General features: G+C 37.9%; 1 protein-coding gene and 1 long non-coding RNA gene across 2 annotated transcripts; one reads left to right on the forward strand and one right to left on the reverse strand.

Moving 5' to 3' along the window:
* Positions 1 to 2,119: 2,119 nt before the first annotated feature.
* LOC148868634 (uncharacterized) lies at positions 2,120 to 3,284 on the reverse strand. Its single transcript, XR_016107545.1, has 2 exons — positions 3,189 to 3,284; positions 2,120 to 3,044 (listed from the first exon to the last, which is right to left on the reverse strand). It is a non-coding gene; the product is annotated as an uncharacterized LOC148868634 (long non-coding RNA).
* Positions 3,285 to 3,938: 654 nt separating this feature from the next.
* On the forward strand, positions 3,939 to 5,589 carry LOC148868635 (protein LURP-one-related 10-like). The gene is made up of 3 exons (XM_088971265.1): positions 3,939 to 4,605; positions 5,016 to 5,249; positions 5,319 to 5,589. Exons 1-3 carry the CDS (start codon positions 4,339 to 4,341, stop codon positions 5,457 to 5,459), a joined length of 642 nt encoding a protein of 213 aa, XP_088827391.1. The 5' UTR covers positions 3,939 to 4,338; the 3' UTR covers positions 5,460 to 5,589.
* The last annotated feature ends 5,548 nt before the right edge of the window (positions 5,590 to 11,137 follow it).

Below are 11,137 nucleotides of genomic sequence, written 5' to 3' on the forward strand. Positions count from 1 at the left end.
CACATTTGTATTTTTCCCGAAGAACTCATTTGGGTCGTCTATTGCAATTGTACTTTGAGAGCTCTCATAACCAGCTTGATATCGAAGGTGGTGTTAGGGATTGGAGTCACTGAAACTTGGAGGAGAAACTCTGAGGCACATTTGGAGACACTGACTTTAAAACATTATTTGCCTCTACTCAGTTCCACTGTGTTTGTTGCTGTGTTACAGGCAAATCCATTCCCATGATACAACATTTTTTGGCAAGAATCTACAAACAACAAAGTTGAAGAGTCTCCGAAGAAACTTTCTATGAGACAATAGTGGATCGGACTGAGAGAGACAAGAGCGATTTTTGAAACTTGTGTGTGCAAATACTTGATTAATGCTCCTTAAACAATTTCTGAAAAGTCATGGAGTAAAGGAAGGTGTTGGTTCAGAAAAGGCTCATTGAACAGTCATAATTTCAAAAATTGTGACTATTAACTTTGAATAGTAATTCTTGATCACACTTGATCGAATCGTGGCCGTTGAAAATATCAATGGTCAACCTCGCACCAAAAGTCAAAGCCACCCTTCGTGAGCCACACGAAGTGCGAGCAAAGTGTGCCTCATTGCACTTTTCACACACGTGCACATGCGTTGTGTGGTAGCAAGACTCCATACTCTCCTCTTTATATTTAAGGAGTGTAAATAAGCTCCTATTTAAAAACGTAAAACAGATCTTGTAATTTTCCAATGTGGGACAAGTTAAAAATTGGTTTTGGTAAGAGAAAAAACTATTTATCAAGACATGTGTGCAGGTGTGTTTTCCATGTAATTGATTAATCAAACCCATTGGATTTAATCTCTAATGAGATTAAAATCCAATTAGTGGTTATTGGTTAGAGATTGGACACCAATCATAAGAAAATTAGATGATAGGTGAAGGGAATTTTTGCCATTTTATATGATACTTAACATTCGTTGATGGTTTTGGACCAACTTGACACTTTTTGAAAGTTTGAGTATTGTAGTGCCACATTTGAAAGTTCAGGTACTAACTTGACACTACCCCCAAAGTTTAGGGTACTAACAAATTTTGCAAAAAAACAAAAACAAAACTATGCTTTGGTCAAAATAAATGATGGATTCAGGATTGGTAACAATGTCCAAAATCATACCATTCCTATATATATAAAAGAAAGGTCTTCAGGGTACAACCCCCATCATTCAAACACTTGGCCTTCTCATTTTTTGGGGAATCTAGACACGTGACATTTTCTAACAAGTTGCTGTTAAAGCCCACAACCCACTACCACCATTCAAACATGCCATCCTATTAATTCAAGAATTAGGATTTAAAAAGTGGGTAATTTCACTCATAAACATTATCAATAGATAGTTAGTTATTAGCTTAACACATGTTTATCCATAGTCTATTAAATACAAATGGTAGGACCCATTAAAAGATAAACCTATGTTTGTTTTTAAATGATTTTTTTTTTCAAAAAGAAAATACTTTATTAATTATACTAACTTGATTTAACTTTTATGAAGCAACCTAATTTAGCTTTTAAAAATAAATAACTCAAAATAAATTTATTAGATAAATAGAAAATACCAGATAGAATGGGATATTGTTTACCAATAAGATCTCATTTAATATCTTAAATCAAATTAGAAAACATAAATAAATAGTAGGTTTCAAGTAAAATAGATCAGAATAGATTGTCAATTACAAAGATGTAAGACCCATATTAATTTTTTTAATTTAATTTTTAATAACTAAATAGTAAACTTCAAACTAAATTATACACACATTTAGTTACCCTGTACTTAAATTATTTATGCTTTTTTAGCTAATCTAAATAATTTAAATTATTTATGGCATTTATGCCTTTTTATTTGAATTAATATCTATTGATGTTAAATTTAGGCAATTAAATTAATTAAGTTAATGAATTAATTACTTAACTTAATTATATTATTGAATTAATTGTTTAGATGTAATTTGGACCCAACCCATCCCGCCTATATATAAAGGTATAGGATTGCTAAATACAGGCTTTTCATGATAAGGTCGGTGGGCCTCACGTGCCTTTCCACCTTCACGCTTTTTACCAAAAATAATAATAGTAATAATATGGCCATTCGATATGGGGGACAAATTACGTATAATTCATTAATTTGATACTTTATAAAAAAAAAGGATAAATTATAAAGACCCTTCTGTTAAAAATTTATCATTACAATATTTTTTAACCGTCATATTACCTTTCTAATAATTATTTAAAAAAATATATATCTATCTCACGATACACGTACAGCAGCAGCGGACTTTCGAAGTCCTCCCTCTCTCTCCCGAAGCCGATCTCTTGAATTATCGTGCTAACGAATTCTCTACGCAATCAAGAAAAGTGGCCATAGACATAGAATGGAGGTCCAAAACGACGTCGGCTTAGCACAGTCGCTTATCGTATTTCCTCCAGTATCTCGTCAGGGTGAAAGAGAAGTTGATGGGAAGATAGGGTTAACTCATTGTTGTCGTCGTTGCACCAGCCAGTCTTCCCCGCCATAAGTCAATTATCGAACTGGAAAAGCTAGAACAAGTTGGAATTGATAAGATCAGATAGGCAAAACTCGGCCGCATTGAGACCCATCATAACATCCACTTAATTATCTTCCCCCAGAGTGAACGACAACAACCCATCATATCTGAGTCCATCGCTGTGGAGGTCGCAACGTCAACGCCAACCATGCAGGTGGTGGGCACTACTGCAGCACTGGCATCATTAATGTTGACGTGTTCAACCAGCTGGTTGCATTGTGGACTGAGAAAAACTTTGATGCACCTCACTGCCTTCGGCCGAACCACTTTAGATTCCGTGTTGGTCGTCGGTGATGGCTCGACTGGCTTCTTTTTCTTGTTGTCGTCGTCGTCGTCTTTAGACATGTTTGAGTGCCAATGAGTAGTAATTATTGTTTTAGGATGGTCTTGCACCTTCTTTACTAATTTAGTGTTCCAGTAGCTCTTGATTTCATTGTCTGTTCGTCCTGGAAGCCTCCTTGCTATCAGCGACCATCTGCACATTATAACACAACCAGTTGCTCCTCATACCGTTCAGAAGATTATTATAGCAATTAAACGGATTTCAAAGAATAAAACACCCTAGCTGAGCTGATCTGGAGGTCGTGATCATCATCATCCCTCATCGCATGATACGAACCCGAACTTGTGAACCATTCCTCATAATGCCCACTCCACCCTGCATGCTACTACCAATTTCAATCTGGGCAGCATAGACCGAGAACTGCGGGCAGCTCTCATCGCTTGTGACATCAGAGCAGGATGTGGCAGAGCCACCTGCAGTCTCAGTGTCCGATTGAAGAACTTCAAATTCCGATTGATTTCCACCCTGTTGTAGAGAAGCAGTCTGAGACATCATGGCCACCCACAGGGGCAGTAGGCTTGGACTCCTACTGGAGCTGCTTTGTGTTGAGACATATGACTACTTCTCCCTTGAAGTAGCTCTTTTCCTGATCAAAAAGCTGAGCAGAATACAACACAGCAAAAGTGAAACCGCGAAGAGGTCCCCGGTGGCTATGAGAATTATGTCTTTGGTGGTCAGTTTGCCGTGACTTGGTTTCGTAGTCTCTGGTGATGGAAATGGCGAAGAGAAACAGGAATCCTTCCAGAAATGAAGTTGTGATCAAGGGTCAATAACTGAAGCTGATAACTCTGTTCCACCCCAGGTATCAGGAATAGAACCGGAGAGGTTATTGTACTGAAGAGCAAAGAAGGTGAGAGAAAGGGAGCGGGTAAGACTTACAAGAATCGAATCTGACAAGGAATTGAAGCTGAGGTTAAGCCTGTAAAGCCTTGTAGAGTTCCCGAGACTAGTGGGGATTGTTCCAGTGAGCGAATTGTTGCTAACGTTAAGAATTTGGAGCAATGGACAGGAACCGATCGAGGAGGAATTGAACCTGAAAATTGGTTGTTGAAGAGATAAACACCTCTCAGATTGGGGAGGAACCCAAGACGGAGTGGGGAAAACAAGAGAAGAAAGGGAAAATAATAGGTTAAATAGGTTTTAAGAGAAAATTGAAAAAAAAAAGAAAATAAAAAAAAATTAGTGGAGTATTTTGATAATTTAATGCACTCCGTCATTTAACTTAATCGTCAAAAGGGGTTTTTGTCTCACAGTCATAGTCCAAGGAGGTCTTTGTGGCAAAACAAAATACAGAGGATCTTTATCGCAAAAAAAATTGTGGATACTTTGATAGGCATTAGTTTCAATGCCTTTGTTTGCTCTTAGTCTTTAAACAAAGAGCCACCACTCTCCCCTCTCTCAATAACAGTTGACACTTGACACCGCAATGGCTCAGCCGAGCTTCCCGCCGACCGGATCGAGCTACCCTCCGTTGTCTAACCCTGTCTCCGTTATCGGTCTTCAATTTTGTTCCCCATTCCTAGTAGATCTGACCATTGTCCGAAAGGTTATGACCATCACCGACGGCAATTTTATCGTTAGGGACATTAACGGGAACATCATCTTCAAAGTCAAGGGGGGGCTGTTAAGCCTTCGTGATCGGCGAGTTCTGGTCGACGCCGCCGGAAATCCTATCGTCTCCTTGCAACAGAAGGTCCGATTTTCATTATTTTATTACAAATCTATTATTATAGTTTCTTCATTAGCATAATTCTCGCGTTAAATGTTCAGCTCCAGATCTGAAGGGATCCGAAAAAATAAACTATCCTTATTTTCATTTTCCCTTTTTCAGACTGCATGTAAGGTTTACATTCAGCACTGAATTTTAAGAAAATATATTTGTTTTTTTTTTTTTTTTTGGTAAGGAAATAAACAGGAGAAAACCATGTTTCCGTCACTAAATCAAGGCTCCGTTAATTGTGTCAGGCCTTCTCTCTTCTCCTTGATTTTACTTTTTTTCTTTTCATTTTCTACTCTCCTAGAATTGCTCATGTTCAGACAATCAAACTTTCCTCTTTACTATTGAATAGATATGTGCTTATTTATCACTTACTCTTTTTTTAGATATTAACTGCACATAAGAGATGGCAAGTCTTCCGCGGAGAGAGCTCGGACACCGAAGATCTACTCTTCAGTGCTAAGAAGTCTTCAATGCTCCAATTTAAGACCGAGCTAGATGTCTTTTTGGCTACCAACACGAAAGAGGATGTATGTGATTTCAAAATCAAGGGGAGTTGGTTGGAGAGATCATGCGACATCTACACCGGAGATTCCTCCACTTCAACAGTCATTGCTCAGGTAAGAAAGATCCCAATGTTTGCTAAATGGATGATTTTAGAAAAGTTATTAATTGTTAATGTATTGCAGATGGACAAGAAACACAGCATTCAGAGTATGATACTTGGAAAGGACTCATTCAAGGTGACTGTGTATCCCAATATCGACCACGCTTTTATCATCGCACTGATCGTGATTCTCGATGAGATCAACCAGGATAAAGATGATTAATACTAGAAATTGAATTTCCTCTTCCGTCGTAACCTAGTAATAAGTGTAAATTTCTTTGTTATAATATGTTTTGTGCAAGATACTACATAAAACTTTTATGGTATCGGTTATGTTATTTGGTTGGATGTAATCATGTAATCATGTAATCATATAAAATATGTTGATGGACCGGCCGGGTTTGGCAGGGATCTGCTACCTACAACAGGCTTCCAATTCTATCCCGATATGGCACTGATGCCACTGTAGCCGCACATAGAGAACATTTATAGAAAGTTGTTCTTAATGTACGCCTGCTATGACCGGTTGGGATGTTGTTGGGATCATGTGCTGGTGGCTGATCCGAACGAGTTAGGAATATTTGGTGTTTAATAAAACCTGGCTCAATGGTTCGTTGGTTCAATCACCTAGACCAATGGGTTAGCATGAGACATCACCATCATAATTTTTTCAAAAATTAAAATATTACAAAAATATAAAGGTAATGGATGGGCCATGGTTCAATCATTTGGGTGTGTGTTATTGAACTAGTGCCCATTTGAGAGGGTTAGCAGCTTCTGGAATTGTATGAAGCAAGAGGACTAAGAAGTCATGAAGCTCCGCTTGGTGAAAACTTGGAAAGCCGAAATTAGGCTTAAATGAACCCAAAAATCGGTCCAATGAAGCGGCGCTGTCAACATAGCTCAATTGCAAATAGGGGTGCAAGTTGGGCATGTTTGAATGGGTTAATGGCCAATCCAAGCCTTATCTTAAATTTGGGTTTAAGGCATGAGTTCAGACTGAGCCCGTGGTCAAGCCCAATCTTCTCAACCCAAGCTCAGCCTGTATTGTAATTTGATACATTCGGGTTGGATTCAAGCCTGCATCAGGATTGGGTTGGTCAATGAATCCACTCTAAAAATGTATATATGTAAATATGTATATAAATGTATATATGTAAATATTTATGCAAAAAAAAAAAACAAGAATCCCAGGCAAAAATCTAAGTGTTGAACATGGTAATACCGTCATGTTCTTACATGATGGTTGTTTGATACAGGAGCAACGCACTAGCGAGTGGTTGTAGAGTGGGGCAACTCTTCGCACTCGAATTTGAGAGGAAGCCAACTTCTACTACTACTAGTTCTTGTCTTTTGTGATGTCTTGTAATAATGATTGGAACCTTTGGCATCGTTGTTTGGACAATCCTTTTGCAAAGAAACTTGAGTCACTTTTTACTTTTGGATGTTTACCTTCATCTGTCACTTTTGTGATTTCCAGTTTCAACTACACATGCTATTGCTCCTCAGTTATTGCATGGTAATGTTTGGTTGTCTCCTATGATATCTAGAATGAGACTTAAATATTTTACTGCCTTTATTGATGATCATACCCATTACACATGGATATATTTTCTTTGCAGCATCATGGTATACAATCCCAAAGATCTTGTCCCAACACTCCTCAACAAAATGAAATGGTTGAATGCAAGAATGGCCACATCTTAAATGTTGTAAAAACCCTGCTACTAGATTCTCATCTTCCAACAACCTTCTAGTTGGAAGCTGTCTACATTGTTGTGCATCTCATTAATATTCTTTCATCGTTTGTTCTTGAAAGCTTTTCTCCAACTCCCCTCCTAAATTCTCAATACTTCATGTCATTGGGTGTATCTGTTTTCGGCATCTTCCTCCTCATGATCATACTAAGTTGATGGCTCAATTTGCTTTGCGTTCTTTCCCGGGCTACAATCTTAACCATAAAGGATTTGTCTATTATGATAAAAAATCTTGTAGTCTTGAATTTATCGAAATGTGATTTTTCTTAAAAATATTTTTTTTCTTTGAACATGTTACCAAAATTCCTGCTCCTTTAGTGTCAATCTTGCAACACTTTGAACTTACATCATGACAGAGATAGTTCAATAGAGATAGTAAAAGTTGAATGGCTGTGTCAATTTGTCTACACACCCAAAGGATTTGAATTATATGTCACAAGTTTACATAAAAGTGAAAGAAACATTGTGTCCTTCACTAAAACAAATAAGAAATAAGATAAGTTTACAAGAAAAAATAAAAGATACGATACAATAAGGTACAAGATAAAATGGTACTCCCAATTGATCAGCCCATAGTATCTCTACACCCCTCAAACTGATGTTGAGGTAGAAGCATCAATTTGTCAGCCAAGAACTCGTGGTGAGGATGCATCATAGCCTTAGTGAAGATTTCAGCTAGTTGAAGGCTATACGAAACATGGGGAAGAGTAATGAGACTGGCAAAGAATTGATCTTTGATGAAATGAAAATCATCCTTTATATGTTTGGTACGCTCGTGGAAAATAGGATTAAAGGCAATCTTGATAACACTGATATTATCTGCATGGATGGAAATAGGAGTAGGAGTTTGGAGGTGAAGATCATTGAGAAGAGCTCGAAGCCACACAATTTCACTATATACAGAGGACAGCTCAATATCTTGCCTTAATGGAGGACTTGGAGATAGTTTGTTCTTTCTTACACTTTTAGGACATAAGAGAATCACCTACGAAAACACACTGTCCTATGGTAGATCTTCTAGTGTAAGGGCAACCAACCTAATAAGCATATGCATAGTTTAGAAGATTTAGAGATGACGATGATGAAGAGAAAAAATAGTCCATATGAGACAGTACTTCTGATGTACCTTATGATCCAAAGAATTGTTGTCTTATGGGGCTGTCTAGGAGAAGTAACAAAGTGGCTGACAACTTGAACTGAATAGGAGATATCAGGTCTTGTCGTGGTGATATAGAAGAGGCTACCAACAAGTTGCCTATACAATGTAGCATCAGGAAGGAGTTCACCACAATCCTTGGATGATTTGAGGTTCACCTCAAGAGGAGTATCCACCTATTTCTCATCAATGAGACAAGCTATTCGAACCAAAACCATAACATACTTTTGCTGATTTACAAAGTATCCTTAATGGGAATGACTTACCTCCATTCCTAGGATACAAGTCAGGGAGCCAAGATCCTTCATCTTGAATGCTTGGCTCAAGAGATTCTTGAGTTGGGAAATACCCTCATAGTGCCTACTTTAAGACAAAGAGAATAATCAAAAGGGCTTTGTATGATAGAATGAAACCTCTCAAACCAAGCTCGAGGTTTTGTCTGGGATTTTTTTTTTCCTTTCTTTGATTGCAAGTGGATTACTCCTCAAGATGTAGTGAGTCTCTTCTTCCCAAATTTCATAAGGCACATATATATTGATTGTGTGCAATCAGTTGCTCCTAGCTAGAGGATAGCTCGAACATCGGTTGCTTAGCTCGCTAGTCGGATTACAAGAAGAGAATAGCTTAGAGAACCCGGGGTGGCTTACCCAGTGTAGGCATTTCGATGCTTAAGTTAGTACTCTTGTTTGAGCGAGCTAAATGCTTGAATGCTTGAGTGCTAGTAAGTAGTAAGTCACACGTACCTTGTGTCGTTAGGGTTGGTACCCTTATATAGGTGAGTTGTCGTGAGTCTCACGAAACACCTTCGAGATCCTCGGCCCGTGCTGTTAGGAGTCTATTTTGCACTAGGATGTGGACTTCATGCTATCCGATAAGGCTTATCGAGTCCATCCGATCCGAGCAAGATGAGGATAAGACCTACAGATGTGTGACGTGATACCGAAGAGCTCGGAGACAGCTAGCTTGCTTCTAAAAGTTAGTTATGTGTCACTTCAGCAGGTCGGGCCGTCACAAGCTGCTCGCACCTTGGTCCTAGCTGAGGTGGCCTAACCCGTTGAGGTGGCAAGAAGTGTCGAGTCACGGTCCAATTAGCAAGTTGCTTTCATGTGTCCGCTTATGAGTAGGTCAGGCAACTGGATCACAAGGTCAAAGGTCACTAGTCCAATTAGCCGGGTCAACAATAGATTGAAAAATACTACTAAAGAATGAATTATTGCTCCCACTCTTAGTCCTTGTGGCCTTTTTTTTTTTATTTTGATAGGGGAAGTTGGTGAATGGGATTTTGGTTCCCATTAACCAAGATATCCATGCTCTTTTTTTTCAGATTTATGTGGGGTTTTTGAAAATTTTATTTTCCCTAGGTATTATTTACCTAAATAAGCAGGTAAGTGATGCATCTCCTAAGTGGATAAATAACTTTCCCATTTGAAGAAAAATTATTGTCACTTGGATGAAACAAAATTGCTCCTTTTAATAATAGATTTTCATGACTAAAATTATCATTATTTTATTTAGTTGAAAAATAAAAGAATATAGGTACATGTAACAATTACCTGGGTAAAATGCATTTACCGTTTACCGAGATAAATAACTTTTCCAAAAATAATAAGGGCCTTAGTTTTTGCTGATTTACCGCAAATGGAGAGGATCAACATTGAGAATGGGCAACCATTATTCTCACTTTAATGTGAACCTGCCCCACCTGTGATGTAAAGTCTCTATTTTGATAGAAAAAAAAAAAAAAAAAACAGAAGACTTTACATGGAAAACACCCCATGGTTTCAATTATTATAAGGAGTGATCATTTCCGGTTACAACTCATGTAACGGTGTATATATAATTTATTATCTTTGATTAACTATTCTAATAAATTCAGAGCTTTCGTTCTAATAATTAGTCAATGTAGGATTTTAAATGAATAAATAAGTTTAATTAGTCAGACATGGCACATGAAATCGTACATTGATCTATATGAAATATATGAGAACAGATAATCATGAGTGTTAGGTACCATAGTTTTTAATATCGGCTTGGCCCAGCCTTTGATCATTCCTACTCGCAACATATAACATGTTTGATGTTTCGATTGGTTATAGAATGCACCAAGAGTGAAATGGTTGTTGATGGTTACTAGTAACCAACGGGCATTTTTTTAGTGTAATTTTTATAGCTTTCTTCACTGATGTAAGCATGATATAATAATATAGGGTAAATTTTTTAAACTATCCTTATAATTTATTTAATTGATTAAGTGTATTTATATTGTTTAAAAATGAATTAACACTATTCTTATTTTTCTGACAATTGACTTATTCCGTCAAAACTCTTTCGCATATGATGTATGCATTTTTTTAAAATCCAATTTTAACCCCACCTCTCTCCCCTCTTTCTCTCTCTTCCCTTCTTTTTCACCAATACGAGGATTCTCGGAGGATACGGTGGCTTTCCTATGAAGGCGGCAAGAAATGGAATCCGCTCCAGAGTCCGAACTACCACAACTGCATCTCTTTGAATTTGCAGTGAAAGTCACGATTCTTTTGACTAAATAGAAGAAATACTCCACAGAAGATGACCTTAGCACCAAGGTGCCTTCGTGGGAAGAATCCTCAACTAGGTCGGACCGATCCATCCTAGAAGATGTAGACGATTAGACGAGTCTGGATTGTGAGGGGTGGACTTGCTCTACCATTCGGTCCTTCCGCCATTTCAGAGGTGAGACAGGGAGAAGAAAGAGATCCCTGACAGTGGCGAATCGATCTATTGAAAGTCGATCTATTTTCTCATTCAATTACACTGTTAGGGAATCGGTAGAGTCGATCTATTGAAAGAGATCCCTTTCACTGTCAAGGAATCAGTCTATTGACAGTCCTTCCGTCTTTTGCTCATTCGATTACAAGCATACGTCCTTTTTCTCTTCAAGCATCTCACAGCGGTGGCTTTCTTCTTCCCCTCTCTCTCAGTCTCTCCGTTCTTCCCCTTCCCTGTTTT

Source organism: Nelumbo lutea, chromosome 2 (genome assembly GCF_056320005.1).
Source record: "Nelumbo lutea isolate HS-2025 chromosome 2, American lotus-T2T, whole genome shotgun sequence".
Lineage (NCBI taxonomy): Eukaryota > Viridiplantae > Streptophyta > Magnoliopsida > Proteales > Nelumbonaceae > Nelumbo > Nelumbo lutea.